General features: G+C 44.5%; 1 protein-coding gene across 1 annotated transcript; it reads right to left on the bottom strand.

Moving 5' to 3' along the window:
- Positions 1-2,609: 2,609 nt before the first annotated feature.
- Positions 2,610-9,582, bottom strand: sing (MARVEL domain-containing protein sing). The gene is made up of 4 exons (XM_050193872.3): positions 9,055-9,582; positions 5,961-6,143; positions 3,743-3,883; positions 2,610-2,734 (listed from the first exon to the last, which is right to left on the bottom strand). The coding sequence occupies exons 1-4, from the start codon at positions 9,211-9,213 to the stop codon at positions 2,663-2,665; spliced, it is 555 nt and encodes a 184-aa protein (XP_050049829.2). The 5' UTR covers positions 9,214-9,582; the 3' UTR covers positions 2,610-2,662.
- Positions 9,583-16,110: the final 6,528 nt, after the last annotated feature.

The raw sequence follows: 16,110 nt of genomic DNA, 5'->3' as shown, positions 1-16,110 counted from the left end.
ACATGACACGTAACCATGTTACATGACTTCGCACTTCATTTCCTTGTAAGCGCATGCGCGATCTACGTTGCCTGCCATGTATAAAATGACGCAGTGGCACATAAACTTAGCTGAAAGTTTGCGCTTGGTGTGTCGTCTTCTTTCACGTCCGTGTCGTTTTTATGTCGCGCAATATCATTTAAGCTCAGGGAGGGTATAGAGAACGTAGCTACACAGAGGTCAGCTTCGCTTTGATAGATCCTTCTGTGTACACTTGGTAGTGATTCTAGCAAGTCGAGGTCAAGTGCTCCAGAACGAGCGACTTTGCTGCTCCATATTGAATATGCTTGTTTGAATGCAGTCTTAGGTCGGAAGCTTAAGCTGCAGATAATATCTTCAAACAGCCAGGGCGGGTGTTGTCTCGCGCAGGGCGATCCTAAGGCGCGAAGCGTGGTTATTAGCGAAGCATAAAAATTTGAACGTGGCCAGGAACGTGGCTGGAACGTGGCCAGGCAAGAAGGGCCTTTCTGAACGAAGACTCACAACTGAGTCAAGAGAGCCTGGGACGGCGCAACTTTCCGCAATCGTGCTCCAAATGCGGTCACGCGTGCTGCTCCTTCGACCACATGCTCTGGCTGTGCCCGTACAACGCGGGTTCCGACTTTCATAACGAGTCCAAGTGGGACGCCTTGCTGAAGAGCTCGGATTTCCCAAACCAACTACAGGCCGTCCAGAGGGCCCGCGACGTCGCGGAGAGTCACCATCTCCCTGTCCCGTCGTGGGCGGAGCCACCAACTTGATCGGGGAACCTTCGGTTCCCCCAATCAAGTTCATCAGGACACTCTTAATAAAGTTCTTGTCACTGTCACTGGCCAGGAACGTGGCTGGAACGTGGCCAGGCAAGAAGGGCCTTTCTGAACGAAGACTCACAACTGAGTCAAGAGAGCCTGGGACGGCTGAAGTTGGAGGTGCTATCCACAGATTTATACCACACCTTTTCGCTCGAAGCTGGCTGAGTGCATAACACTTGCATTCGCATAGGGGTGCCAAAGTGGTACTCTGACGAAGACCTGATACACTACCTTAGACTCAAAGGCGTCCATCACGCATGTAAGGTTACCCGCCGCGAGCAAACTTCCGAGTCCGAGTAGGAGTCCCGGCGCACGGACACGGTGGTTCGCACGTTCGCTCCAGCCTGTAAGCTCTTTGCCTCAACTCTGCCAAAAATACGGGGTCCTCCACGTTTCTTCACAAGCACCACTTAACTCAATTTTTCATCAGGCGCCTTCTGTTCGTCGGAACTCTAGTTCTCGAAGTCGACACGTATACAGGAAAACTCTTCGTAACGTCCCAAGTGAATAGCAAATTTTCAGACATCTGAAGCAACATCTGCGTCAATAGAAGACATTGATGCCTTTCAAAATGATGCATACATCTTTGTCATCCAAACGAGGAATTATATAACCTAAAGCAGCTATTTTTCTTGTCATACACAACAATACGATCACCGTTATAAAACAGCCCTTAATTCATGGTCTGATGTGTCTACGCAGCTGTTTCTTCGCTTTCCGCCTTCTCTCGCCACTAAAAACTTGCAGGTGCATTGGAACGAGTACAGTGCAATGCATGCAACGTCCACTACATCCAATCGCTCATATTCGTCCAGCACTTTCTTCCGACGCTTCTTTCGCCCAGCTGGCACATGTTCCGAAAGAAAGCCGCCAATGCTGAAATGACGAAATTCTCTGTACTGTATATTCGCGCACATGTGTACGCGAAAAATTACGCACTACAACGCATTAAATGCATTCCAGTGATGGCGCATGGGATGTCTTTAATCATTCGCAATGTCAAACCGGCGACATTGCTTTGCCGACTAAGCATGCCCCAGCCACGTTGCCGCACTAACGCTGTTTTCTTGTCCTATATGTACATTCCTTTTCAAGAGAAGTGCAATGGTCGGCGCCATGTTCGCCACAGTACTGTGTAGGGCACATGCTGGTAAGACAGAAACGAGTAGAGGTGCCATGGCTACTTCATGTGCCTGTCACAATAAATAATAATAATAAAAAAGAATGGCCGAAGGCTAAACAGGCCATACTGTCTACTTCTTTCTTTTCTCAATTATAAACACGACGCTAATGGTCTTACTTGGACCGCTAACTTTGCTTTTCACTGCGTACGAGCAGCTATAGGACATAATGTAGCACAACGACACACTGGCATTGACACACGTGACATGTTTACTTTTTTTTTTAAATTTGCGGTTGTGTCGTGTCGCTGTACATGATGTGATTTAGTAAGTAAGAGTATATAAACTAGCCCAGCAACATGTCTTCCATGGAGTATAGCGCGTAAACTGCCCGTTATGTCGCATAAGGTATACATTCCTCAATGTGCCAAGTATAGCGACTACCCCACAGTTTTTGTTGAATGCGTGAGTGCGAAGTTTCACTCACTGCTGACAAAATACATGTGCCACTCGACGAACGATTCCCAGAGGCCTCTTGCTGAGATATCTCGGGTATTTAGAGATTGTAACGTCTTCTATATTTTTATACGTCTCGCTGCATTCCAGTTTTTTCTTTTTTTCGCGCTCGGGTTCTTGTTTGATGAAATGTACGGCTGTATAGATGGTCACCACAATTTAATTACAAAGAAACGAGCGTTCGTTGCCACGTATTCACTGCCTTAGATTTCGGCACGCCAGCACGGAGTCCAAGAAGTGAACTGCAGCTGCTGTTGCTCCCAGTACCTGAAAAATAAAAATAAACATTCAAGGACATTGGAGAAAGTCCGTGGTCGTACGTGAGAAGAAAACACGCGTAGCAGCTGGGCTTTCGCGCGTCAGAATAGACGGTCTCATTGAGTAAGTGGAGCCCACCATATTGATTCACCTTGATGCACAGACTTTACCTCTTTGCGAGCCCCTACTGGTAAGGATGAACGTAGGAGTATACAGTTCACTGATGGTTAAAACAGTCAACTTCAGGGCCCGAATCCAAAATGATTATGTTCGTAAGTGTGTGCCATTCGCCGCCCAACTTCAGCAACCATATGTCCTGTATGAAAAGTGGCTGTCAGCTTCTCTTGCGAATAGTTTCAGCGTAAGAACTTGTTTGTGAGTGCTGGCTCTGCTTGCCGCGCGACTGGCCGCTCGAGGCACTTTGCATGTATTCGCGGGCTTCTTTCATGCTCGGAAAAACACTTTTATGTAGCGCATATTGAGCAGCAGAAAGCTGTATCGCGAGTTTTCCAGGTTGCTCTACAATTTTCTCCTTGACACTTTTCATCTAATTAGAATATTTGATAAATGAACGTATGAATTAATATTAATTATCTAATTACGCGGAATGAAAAAGTATAATCTGAGTATCTCCAAGCGACGACAAACAACATTACCTTTGTTCTGTCCAGCTACGTGGCATTTGCATATTTTTAAACTCTGGCTAAAGTTAGCTGGACACCCTGTATACAGACATCGATGGCCATGAAAGAACGCAAGCGGCCGCCACACTTGTTACAAGCTTCACATCGGACGGGAGCCAGAGCTGTGGACAGCCCGATCAAGCGTCCCATGCGTTGTGAAAGGTTTTGTTGGGCACCTTATAAAAGCTCTTCCTGGTGCTTTGACGCCCGTCCTGAGACGCATAAGAGACGCAGAACAGACCACACAGTAGCCTCAATAACAGCGCGCAGCGAGCCGCTCTCGGAGGGCATGGTAAGGGTATGAGAAGCGGAAAGGCGAGCAGCGTTCACCTACCCCAGCCGCCATCATGGCGGGGTAGGCCTGGAAGAAGGGAATCAGCAAGTACATCGGCCACAGGAAGAAGTACGTCTGCACCAGCAGGAACGCCGACGATCCGCCCAGGAGCAGGAAGGAGACGCCGTTCTGTATCGTCTCCTGAAAACGTAGCCGTTTAGCAGTGTGCCGGTCATCGGCGTGCGCTCAGGACGACGCCTTTCGGGATTAGTACGCCATGGATCACAACGCTCCATCAAACACCAAATAATCTAGACACCTGTAACATTAATTTCTCTCCCTCACTATGCCATGCACAGCTCCTGCGAAGCATTGGTATGCTGCATAAACTGTACATATAGCGCCACCCCACTTGAAGTAAGAGTTGCGTGGCTATGCAAAGCTCGCAGTTCGCAGAGTAACGGTGCTCGAAACGACACCCAGAGAGTGCACTGCATCCTGTCATTTGCGCACAAGCACATGCGCTCAGTGGTCCGGCACTTCACACCCAAAACCAATGGCTTCATGGCAGCGACTGATAGTCTGCTCAGGTGATATATCACAAGAGCCTTTCGACCGCGAAGGAAGTGCAGAACAAGCGCCTATATGGCAATAAGAGCATAATGTCATAGCTGAAATAGCATAACTTTCCATGCTTACATGCAAATTCGCGGAGTCATTGTGCTGTAATTTGAGCCATGTCCACGAAGCAGATGGCTATATTAAATAGTTTAAGAAATAAGGAACCCAAAATCATGGGATGCTGTTGTTCGGGAGTACAAAACAAACGGAGCGGAGTTCTGGTTCTGCGCATGCGAGTTGTCACCTGGCGTTATATTTTTGGGCACATCGCTTAAGTACGCTATTTCTAAAACACGCTATTCTCGTTTTTTTTTCTTTCTTTTTTTGTTAGTTAGTCACAAACACGTGAACCCAGCAGACAATGAAGCCAGGGAAAGCACGATGAAGTTAACTGTTCAGTTAAATTGAAATATAAGAACAAGTAGGGTGGTTGCTCGGGCTAGTTCGCAATTCATGATAAAAAATAACGTACAGCGCGAATCACAAAACTGGGTAGTATATGCGTTAATGCCCCATCTATTACGCTGACACCTAGTGAAGTCACGTATCTAAACAAATAGAAATCGTAATGTTCGTTTTTTTCAAGTGACCATGTTCTTATTACAGTGACTTGCTGTTAAAATTAAATTATGGGGTTTTACGTGCCAAAACCACTTTCTGATTATGAGGCACGCCGTAGTGGAGGACTCCGGAAATTTCGACCACCTGGGGTTCTTTAACGTGCACCTAAATCTAAGTACACGGGTGTTTTCGCATTTTGCCCCCATCGAAATGCGGCCGCCGAGGCCGGGATACGATCCCGCGACCTCGTGCTCAGCAGCCTAACACCATAGCCACTGAGCAACCACGGCGGGTGACTTGCTGTTAGAAAACCACTTGTGAGTGCCTTTCATTTTCTACGCATTTTCTCATTCTTCTCGCCGCTCTCAGTGCCTCCAGCACGCGCGCGAACGAGAGGTCTGGCAGGCATCAACATCACTTCTTTTACAAAGAAAGGAAATAAAAAGAATGAGAAAGAAGAATAAATACGGAAAGACTGAGGTTTTTTATTTGCTTTATCATAATAGTTTTACATAATATCATTTACTTTACCATAATAAGGTTGGTATTAAAAAGTTGAGTCACTTTAGCATACGCTAAAGAGGATGAAAGCGGACGCCTGCCCGCTCACGAAGCATTCATTATATTAATTGACATTTTCATTCTAATGTGCTGTTACCTTCCTATTACTTGTTTTCTTTCCACCAAATGTGGTGGGTTCGATTCCCTATGAATTATGGCTCCATGAATTTTGGTGCTACAACGCCGGACGGCGTAACGCCGGGCATCGTATTTTCCGTTCCATGAGCCGTCTAAGGCTTTCGCCTCAATAAGATACTCTATGTTAATCCAGCCTACCAACGCCTTATGCGCCCACACGTCATTCTAAGAATGTTGCCGACTTCGTAACTATCTTCAACTTACTTTTTTCCCCAGAACAGTCCGCGACTGAAATCGTAAATGGTGGAATGTTCGAAAATTAAACAATCTCTAATAGCGTCGAGGAATCAGCCGTAACCGCCCGTTTATTGCATTGTTTTACTGATTGTATATAATGCAGTGTTGCAGCATGACAGGGCGGGCAATGTGCGTGCAAAGGATGTGTCACGTGTCGTACCAGCACGGTGCTCCTGGCTACGAGGAATGTGTTCCTGGAGACAAGGTACGCCAGCAGGAAGGTGGAGGAGCCCATGAGCGAGCAGGTGACCGCGGTAAGGTAGAATGGGTAGGCGGGCCCTAGCAGAAGCCAGACGGGCGTCCCGTACCACAGGATTAGGCACAGCGAGATGCTTGACAGCGCCTGCAGCACAGCACACCCCCAGGAGATCAGATGACGAAAGGCTCATGAGGAAGCGTTTTGGATTACGGCGCTGCTTCCTTGGAGGAACAGGAAGGGCGCGTGACTGCGCAGCTATAGCTGTCAAGTGTTTGTTGTTATTCGCGTGCGTGGGTCAAATAAAGGAGAGAAGGAAAAAAATTAAGAAAACAACAAAAACGGGAGACGAGTAAGGGTACACAGAAAAGTACATGTAATTCGACAATGATAGTTGAATATCAGCGCTTTGATTCTCTCATTCACACGCTATACTTGTCCACTGCCACAGGAGCTGCGTTCCTTTGTTCACCTGTGCAGTGTGCCAACTATAAATTGAAATGCCACTGAATGTGAGCGCCCGCAACACAGGCCCCAATGAGCCCAAGCACAGCAAAAGGCAGTGCACATAACGCAGCGATACACCCAACGCCCATCACTTAGCTCGTTCAAACACGTTACTTTCTCACAATTATTATGTTCGGGAAAAAAATTATGAAGCTCCAACGCGCATTTGGGAATCTATGTGAAGCGAAGCTTTCGTGAAGCGGTTAATTGAATGCTATAAAACTGTTCATCTTCTGCAACGCGTCTTGCTGCATAATGGTTGTACGTGCCTGCCCAGTAAATCAGCAAGACGCCGGAAACCTCCAACACTCGATCCACGTGATCCACGCGACTGCGGATCGGGGATTGGCTAACGTTTCATCAGGCCCATCTCCGGGATCAGCCGAATTTACTTTTGCACCATCTCCAGGGCCGACTCACTTTACTCGGCAAGAGACGCGACAAACCCCGGAAAAGAAGGCGAATATGCTTATTGCAGCGAGGATATCTAGATACCATTTCTTGTTTCACTGCGTAATTCCGCAGAGAGCACAGCCGGCTACCAGAGCATATGTAGCGGTGGCAAAGATGTGGCTACATACAGGGCGTTTTTTTTTATATAGACCACACAGAATTTTAAAAAATCGCCCGTGGCAACAGCATAATTCTAGTCATTGAGCTGGATTACTCAAACAGGTGGACAACACTTGCGCGAGAAATCGAAACGCATAATTCATTAATTAACAAACATTCATCAAGTAACCTATAAATTAATTACTGTATCACACACATATCAATTAACGAATTATGGCCGGTGAGTTCCCAAGGCGTATCCACTTGGAATAAATTTTCAGGATGGCACCAGTTTCGAGGTATTCATTCCCAAAGTATACGGTGAAATATATGTGCGCTCCAGTTACTTTTGTGCTTCAGTGCATAAAATGGGCGGTTTGTAAAAGAATAAGTGGATCAACTGTGCACTCTAACGGCAACTTTCACGGCGTATATCTCGAAACCCGCGCAATCCCTAGAAGTCATTGCAAGTGGACTTGTCTTGCCAGCTCACCAGTTACAATTCGTAAATTGCAATTTGCATGTGCCATGAATATTTTAGAAATCTAGTTAGTGAATTGAATATTTTAGAAATCTAGTTAGTGAATTTTTTTTAATTAGTCGATTCTGCATTTCGATTTCTTCTGCGAGTAATCAGCTCGGCGACTATAGCTGCGAGCGCTATCTGCCACAGGCGGTTTTCTTTCTTTCTTAAAATTCTGTATGGTCTAGAATCAAAAAGAAAAGAATGCCTCTTATAAGCGGATTTGTTGTACGAATGTTGTCCTGTGTATGGGATATTTGGCAAGACAGCAGCAGCCACGGTCAGAAAAGTCGGTGACGGTCCACCGCCTTGAAAGCTTCGATTTAGAAGTGGCAATTTCTTCCGACGGGCGAAGCACACGAAGCGACACGCGGGGGCGGCATGTTGGCGCGACTCAGCGCGCAAGACCAGCAGAAACAGCGTCCTGGCATTTACCAGGCGGCTTACAACGCTGGTGTAAATGTAGGCTCCGTAAAGGGAGCCTATACAGTTGGCGTGACGAGGAGCGCCGCCAGCGGTTATGCGCGCTCCTAGCTGACGCGCTTGTTTTAAATTAAAATTAAAGTATGGGGTTCCACGTGCCAAAACCACGATCTGATTGTGAGGCACGTCGTATAGTGGGGGTCTCGGAAATGTCGAGTACCTCGGCTTCTTTAAAGTGCACCTAAATCTAAGTACACGGGTGTTTTCGCGTTTCGCCCCCATCGAAATGCGGCCGCCGTGGCCGGGATTCGATCCCGCGACCTGGTGCTTAGCAGCCCAACACCATAGACATTAAGCAAACACGGCGGCGCGCTTGCTTTCGATTTCGAGCTGAAACGGAGTCGGAACTCTTCGCGTCAGCATGCCACAAAAGGGGGCTTTTGATCCGTTTTAAAAATTGATTCGTTGTGAGCTGGCCATTAGCTACAAAACTCCAATTGGCAGTGGCGGATCAACGTTGATAATAAAAAAAGTAATAAGCGAATCTTACATAATTAGGCTGCTAAATGATCCCACAGGAAGTTTTCTTTTGCCCGTCCTTGTGAATCTTGTCCGGAAAGAAGAAACTATTACAGCGTCTCGAACCTATTATTATTATTAATTCGAGAGAGTCGTACGTCGCTGAAACACATACCTACTGAAAATATAAGCACGGACCAAAGACGAAGGCCGAAGTAGAAACAGGTAGACAGGACTATATATACGTATACGCACGCGCATACATCAGGCTATGCCACATGGGACCGAATAAAGCACCGCATGCTTTAGTAGCGTGCATGCGTTGCCTGTCACTTCGCTTTTGAGGCAAAAAGAAAACGCTACCAGGATGCAGCTACCAAGCTTCTCTCTTATCTGGCCTTCCAAGCAGGCCACGCAAAACATGGCATTTTGTGAGTCCCCCAAGCAGTCCCTCACTGTCCCGCGGTGCACACGTGCGCGAGCACATTAGGTCGCTCACGGCAGTATACGGACGCTCCCGCACGTACAACTTACCGTTTCAAGGATCTTGTAGACGCCTGTTCTCGTGTTGAAAACCGCCAAGTTCAGGCACCCGCAAAACAGCTCGCCACTATCACTGATGCCAATGGCTGTCGGAGTGCGATAGCTCGTTGAGGTCGTAGTCCTCGTTACCACGGGCCGGCCTTTGTCCATGTCTTTCCCTCTTCTCCCGCTGTGTCGGTAATATTCTAGCGCGAAAGACTATCGTCTTAAAATTGTCCTGTTCGGTGACACACAGCGAAGTATACTGCCAATCTTAGAGAGGAGTCGGCCGCAGCAGATGCGAGGCACACGAACAGCCTCATGAGACCGGCGCCCGAGCGCGGACACCGCAGCGGCGGGTGCGTTGCACCGGGGAAGCCTGAGGAGCGCGGCTCGGCGACAGAAAGGGCTGCGCGGCGTCACAGCCGGAAGCGCCGGAGAAGAGAACGCCAGCCACGCACCGGGTCCTTTTAGCCAAGTTTAGAAATGGGCCCTTCGCAGAAGGCTCTCAAAATAAGCATCCACAGGGAGCCTTCCAGGAGCTCCCGGAAGTCGGGCCCCGAGCACGCGCACCTCCTCCTCCTTTTCTTGCGACCCGGGAGCCGAAGTGCTTGCGCCCTGCGCTCCGCCACTTAACTGTTGTCCATCATCGAAAGAATGGAGGTAAGCAAGCAGAGAGCGGCGGAGCCATGTGACCAACAGGTCGTTTTCGTGCTGAAGAGCACGGTGCGCTCTCGGTGGAAGAGCCCGTTCAGGCGATGGACGACAAGGGGAGAGGGGGATATGTTTACCTCTTTTTGATAGGTTGATCGATCGAGTGATTGAGTTCGATCAATTGATCGAGTGAGTTTTACGCCCCGAACTAGCACCTAAGTAGTGAGATGCCTTAAGAGAAGGCTTAATATTCGAACGCCTATGTAGGTTATTTAACTTGCCACGTATTCTCAGTACGATAAGCGATTTTGCGTCCCACTGTCATTAAAATGGTAACCTCATGCTCTGCCAGCAGATTCCTTAATACTACATCTTCTCATTCGTTCTTACACGCGGTAAAAAAAAGTATGTTAAAAGAGTGATTCCTGTTGCAGAAGCATTTAGTGCTTCATAATGAGGCGTTTAGTAACCTTGGTCAGGTCGATCAGGTTCTCAAAAATCTCATATCAGAGGTGGCGTAGGCGTACACAGGGATGTTTCATCATTCAACACCAATCCCGCACACTTCAGAGCTCTCACTGAATCTCTATTGTACTGAACTGATATACCCACCCTTCATGTCTCTGATGTCGCTGAGCTCGAGTGTTTATGCGTTAAAATAACTTGTTGGGATCACTTCTTTGTGCTATATGGTACTATAGACCACCAGACGCTGCACCTGAATATTTGCTAAAATTGCAAAAACATATGATACAGCCCCAGAAAAAAGAATTCTTATAGGTGATTTCAACTTACCACATGTTGACTGGGAGCTCGTTCAGGCAAGCCGCAGATCGAACAAAAATGCTAATTCCGTCTTTAACATCATGCTTACTCATGACCTAGTTCAAGTGGTAAGGCAGCCTACTCGTGTACAAGATTCGTCTCGTGCAATATTGGACCTAGTATTTCTAAACCGTGATTTTTAAGAATATACGGTTTTAATTGAAAAGGGCCTGTCTGATCATCATCTTGTAAGTGTAACTATTCATCTAATCAACTGTGTGACTCCCAAACGCACAACCGTACGAAGCTTCAAGGATTACTCAAGGTCTAACGATGCCTCTATTGTAGAATACATGGAAAGTTGTTACACTGACTTTATTCAAAATGAGGGAGATGTTGATGCGCTATGGAACCGATTTACTGAAATGTGCCGTCAATGCATACACTTCCGTACCGACCAAATGTAAAAAGATTTATAAAAGCACACCTTAGATTACACGTAAGATTATCCATTTTAAACGCAAATTAAAACGATTGAAGAAGAGTAATCCACAATCCGTTGTTGTTCATGAACTTAAAATAAATTTGGTACGCGCTTTACACGAATCAAAGGATTTTTACTTCAAAACAACCCTACCAAACTTTAGAAACAATGATTCTATTAAGTTTTGGAACTTCCTAAGCGACTCCAAGAGGCAGGTATCACAAATCTTAGTTAATGAAGAAACAGTTACAGATGTAAAAGTTATTGCGGAGCACTTTAACTATCTTTTTCATAGCGTCTTTGGTAAGAAGTCTTACTATACCTCATCAAAGAGTGTTTCAACCCACTGAAGATTGACTTCATATCATACTCTGGTGTAGTTTCAATGATTTTGACCTTGAACACAAAATTATCTTGCGGTCCAGTCAATATACCTAATGTATTCCTTCGCCGTTATGCAGAAATTATCGCTCATTTTGTCATTGTGCTGTTTCGATGTTCACTGTTAACTGCAAAACTACCTAGTGATTGGAAGAAGGCTCGTGTTGTTCCCATCTTTAAGAAAGGCAACCATTTACTCTTAGAAAATTACTGTCCTCTCTCATTAACATCACCAATTTCTAAAATGCTTGAACATGTAATAGCTAAACGCACTGTGGAATTTCTTGAACAAAACTCTATACTAACTTTCAGCATGGCTTTAGAAAGGGTTATTCAACCGCAACTCAGTTAGTCACAGTGGTTCATTCATTTGCAGAAACCCTGGATAAGAATGGTCAAATGGACGTCATATTCTTTGATTTTAGCAAGGCATTTGACAAAGTTATTCATCACGATCTAATTACGAAACTTAACGACATAAATCTGCCAGATATATTTATTGCATGGATTGAAGACTACTTCAGAGATCGTGCCCAATTTGTTTCATTTAAGGGGAACAATTTGAGCTTTCTTCCTGTAACACCAGGCGCGCCCCAGGGCAGTGTTCCGGGGCCATTGTTGTTTTTACTTCATATAAATGACATTGTTAACGTCGTACTACCAGGAACTCAAATCAGACTGTTCGCGGATGATTGTGTGCTTTTTCGTCAAGTTACTTGTACTAATGATCAACAGAACTTGAATTTGTCTTAATAACATATTAAACTGGTTTGATGAACACGATATGGCTCTAAACGAACAAGAAACTGTTTATCTTTGCTTAACTCGTACAAAAACACCTCTTGCCTTTACGTATAACCTTGGCTCAACATCAATACAACAGGTAACCAATTACAAATATCTCGGCGTAACAATAACTAATGGCTTGTCTTGGAACCTACACATAGACAACATATGGTCTGCCGCCTTCCGGAAGTTGTGTTTTCTAAAACAGAAGTTTAGAAATTCTCCTTCTAACATTAAACTACTCAGTTACTTTACGTACATGAGACCTAAACTAGAATACTATTGTGTTGTATGGCACCCCTTCACTAAGCGAACACAAAAAAAAACTTGAAGCTGTACAAAGAAAGGCTGTTAGGTTTGTTTATTCTAAATTTAAAAATACATATTCACAGTCTGGACTCATGGCTGCTAACATTGAAAAACTTGAACTACGGCGAAGAAAGAACCGTCTGAACTTTCTTTACCTATTTCTTAATTATAAGTTAGCCCTTGACCCGCATGAATATTTATCTCCTCTGTCCACTAGACATACACGACATCATCACGCCCATTCTTTAACCCCGTATTTCGCTAAAACTAATGCTTTTCAGTTTTCATTTTTTCCACGTACTGTATTAGAATGGAACCGTCTAACTGCTCTTAGCCAATTTTCTGTGACCTAGAGCCTTAATACGTACTCTTAATTGGTATTATGTTTCAATTTTGCGTAATATCTTCCCATGGTACGTACTGTTTATGGGCAATACCTACCGTTAATTGGTGCTATGTTTCCATTTTGCGTAATGTGTTCCTGTTATTTTTTATGTTTGTGCTTTTATGTTGCCTACTGTACCTGTCCTGCTTGGACCGATTCTTGGTCTGCAGTATGAAACAAATAAAATAACTAAATGTAAAGCCCCACTTAATCGGGTGTTTGAGGTATTGACAATAACTAACTTAATTAATTAATAACTAATTAATGTTGGATCTGAGACTCCAGCTTCTTCCCGCAAGGTAAAGAAGAGAGAAAGGTTCTCAGGCTGCGGTATATACTATACAGTTTTTTTTTGCTAATGTCAAAGCTTAAAGAATCCACGTGTATGCTACGAGAACGCAACGAACGTATTATTGTTCACTGTCCTTTTTAGGAACTCAATCAATTTTTTACTTTGAGTTTGTATCATTAATTAACAATAACATTTTTCAAGTAATATTTTAAACGCGAAATCTTTAGTGGAGAATTTCTAGAACCTAATGAGAAATTTCCAAATTTATATATTTTTTTCATAAAGGCTGCCTTTATGAAAAAAATATATAAATTTGCTGTGGTTTTAATTTTTCCTATTTGCAAAAAAAAAAAAAAAAAAAACGCGCGAGATCTCAAAAAGTACCACGTGACTCGGCGATTGCGCGTAGCAACATTAATGCCCTCAAACAACGAATTATCGACGCTGCATGCAGACCAAACGCATGAATAGGTCGCAAGAAAAATGAGAGCCGGTGACCACACACACGTCGTGTCCAATGCATCGCCCTACGCCGCCAAAACCTCATCGACGCTTGCGCTTATCGCTCAAAAGCAAAAACACTGACGCTCACCAGAATTGGCATGCGCTACTTATCGTATATGCCGTGGCTTCATTTGCTTCGTTCTTCCAGGAAACGTCTCGGCAAAAGAGAAAGCCAAGACCATTGTCTTCGATCCATCCTCGTTGCTTAAGGCCTATTCATACGTTCATGCGCGCAGCATCGGTCATTCTTTGGTAACATATTTGAGGGCACTAATCTCGCTACGCCCAAGAGTCACGTGCCACTTTTTCAGAGCGCTCGCGCTTTGTTTGCAGCCCGAATACAGAGCAACGCCACAGAATTGAACGATAAAATATAATTTGAGACAATTTCATTTCTATCTGTAGCGTCAGATCCGGTCATGTGATGCGACCAACACGGATTGTCATGCGTCTCAAGTCAGCCGGTGTGGTTACACGTTTGAGGCAATGTTTCGCGACTATCACTGCCACATCTACGCCCTTAAATATGCCTAAATATATTTCTTTCCTTTTATGCACCGCTGCAAGTTGCTTCTTAGTGGATTCGTCAAGTGGCAGCCATCACAAAAGACAACGCTGTCACGCCAGCACACTGTGCACGAGACGCAACAACGTTTGTTTCATTTTGAGGACCTCCGCAATTTCACGCCACTTCCTTGTCAAGCTGTAAAGCTTCATTTTATTTACATCACGCTAAGGCATGCACGACGAAAGTATGACGCACGACGAAAGTATGACGCAATATTTTGCTAGAAGAATGTATCGATTTATTTAATGTTTATGGTTGATTGCTTGGTTCACCGAATGTTTTCATTGCCTCAGAGAAACAGCCGGGATATGAGAAATGCAGGCTGTGGATTATCTTATATCACCTGTCCTACTTTACGTTTACCTAAATCAAAAGTACTTGGGTGCCTTTGTGTTCATTTCCACTGAAATATAGCCACCGCGGCAGGGAGTTGAGTCCGCGACATCGTGTTCAGCAGGAGAACGCCATATCCAATGAGTCACAATGAGAGCTAGTCCCACGGCTTTGTATCTCCTACATAAAGCAGCTGTGTTCCCTCTGTAGCATTTGGGCTGGCTTATTAGTTCGTGGAACAAATGGAAAGCATAACTGAACCTGACGCTTGCGTGGCGCGGCATTCTAGGAAAGGCGCGCCATGGGGCTCGCCGTATACACCAGCCACCTATTCATTGCGTTCTTTTTTGCACTCAAAACAAAATAATGCAACGTGTATTTGCATATAACGCGCAATCGATGAGATTAGACAATACTGCGGAAATTTTATCGAAACCGGAGATTATTGTTTTCTTTTTAATTCGGCCGCGAAGTGTCAAATTTCTTATGTGTGATTTTTTTTCAATCTCGGCGTCAAAATTAAGAATACTGGTACGTAATACCGACTAAAGACATGCTACTGCGCGTTTAGCATGTAGCAAAGCACGCACATAAAAAATTTTGAAAGAAACTCGCCTTAACAAGACATTAAAAAACTGCCAAAAGAGGCCAATTTCTTTAGCTTCTTGTTCAAAAGGGAAGTTTGACATGTTTTCGTTTGTGTTGTGGGGTTGCGCAAACAATTCGGTGTATTTTATTTTCTTTCAAATGTATGTGTAAAGTAAGTATAAAAAGTATGAAACCATAGAAATTTTTATTTATATATTTTTTAGATTCTTTCAAAATCGGAACCTCCTGCAACTGCGTAAGCCGCATTTCTCACCTTCTCTTGGTAAACATTTTTTCATATTGAAATAAAGGCGTGCACTGAAAAATTAAGCTCAGTTCCAATGTATGCATGGATTTTTCTATATAACAAATAAATATTTCGTTGAAATAAAGAAAGATAGTCGGGACTCCCTTCTGACTGTCCTTATATGAACGCAGTCCTCTACAACTTCTCAATTTAAGATATATTGTGTTTAAAACAATGCACTTCAAAAGTTGTTCTATTAATTATTGTTAATTAATGACCTAAACTCACCATAAGAAATACTTTGATTTGGTCAAGAGGACACTGAACAATACTAAGTAGGTTGCATTTTCGTAGCGCACAATTTAATTGGCACACGTTAGCTGAAACACCCTGAATGTATCTGATGGAAGCGGGGTGCTGCAATAAAACAAAATCGCCCGTGGCAGAGCGCAATTGTGCTTCATAAATTTAAGAGGTGGACATTACTTGCATAACAAATACAATGTTCAATTATTAAATTCTTTTTATAGTCAATTCTCGTTAACTCGACCGTCTCTTAATTCGAACGCACTGGAACGTCCCGGCGAGACCACCATACACTGCTATAGAAGAAAAACTCCTCTTAGAACTCGCGAAAGCATGCCACTTCGGTTAGTTTGATCCCTACCCGCCCGCGGTTATTTATTGGCTATGGTGTTGGGCTGCTAAACATGAGGTCGCGGGATCGAATCCCGGCCACGGCGGCCGCATTTTAATGGGGACGAAAGCACCC

Source organism: Dermacentor andersoni, chromosome 1, assembly GCF_023375885.2.
Source record: "Dermacentor andersoni chromosome 1, qqDerAnde1_hic_scaffold, whole genome shotgun sequence".
NCBI classification, from domain to species: domain Eukaryota; kingdom Metazoa; phylum Arthropoda; class Arachnida; order Ixodida; family Ixodidae; genus Dermacentor; species Dermacentor andersoni.
This window is presented reverse-complemented; position numbering and strand designations above follow the sequence as displayed.

What these genes read in the sequence shown, in the direction of transcription:
- sing (XM_050193872.3), bottom strand. Translation starts at nt 9,213, where the DNA reads ATGGACAAAGGCCGGCCCGTGGTAACGAGGACTACGACCTCAACGAGC. An exon ending in TAGCCAGGAGCACCGTGCTG is followed by an intron (nt 3,884 to 5,960) that starts GTACGACACGTG and finishes CTACGTTTTCAG; the next exon opens with GAGACGATACAGAACGGCGT. An exon ending in CCGCCATGATGGCGGCTGGG is followed by an intron (nt 2,735 to 3,742) that starts GTAGGTGAACGC and finishes TTTATTTTTCAG; the next exon opens with GTACTGGGAGCAACAGCAGC.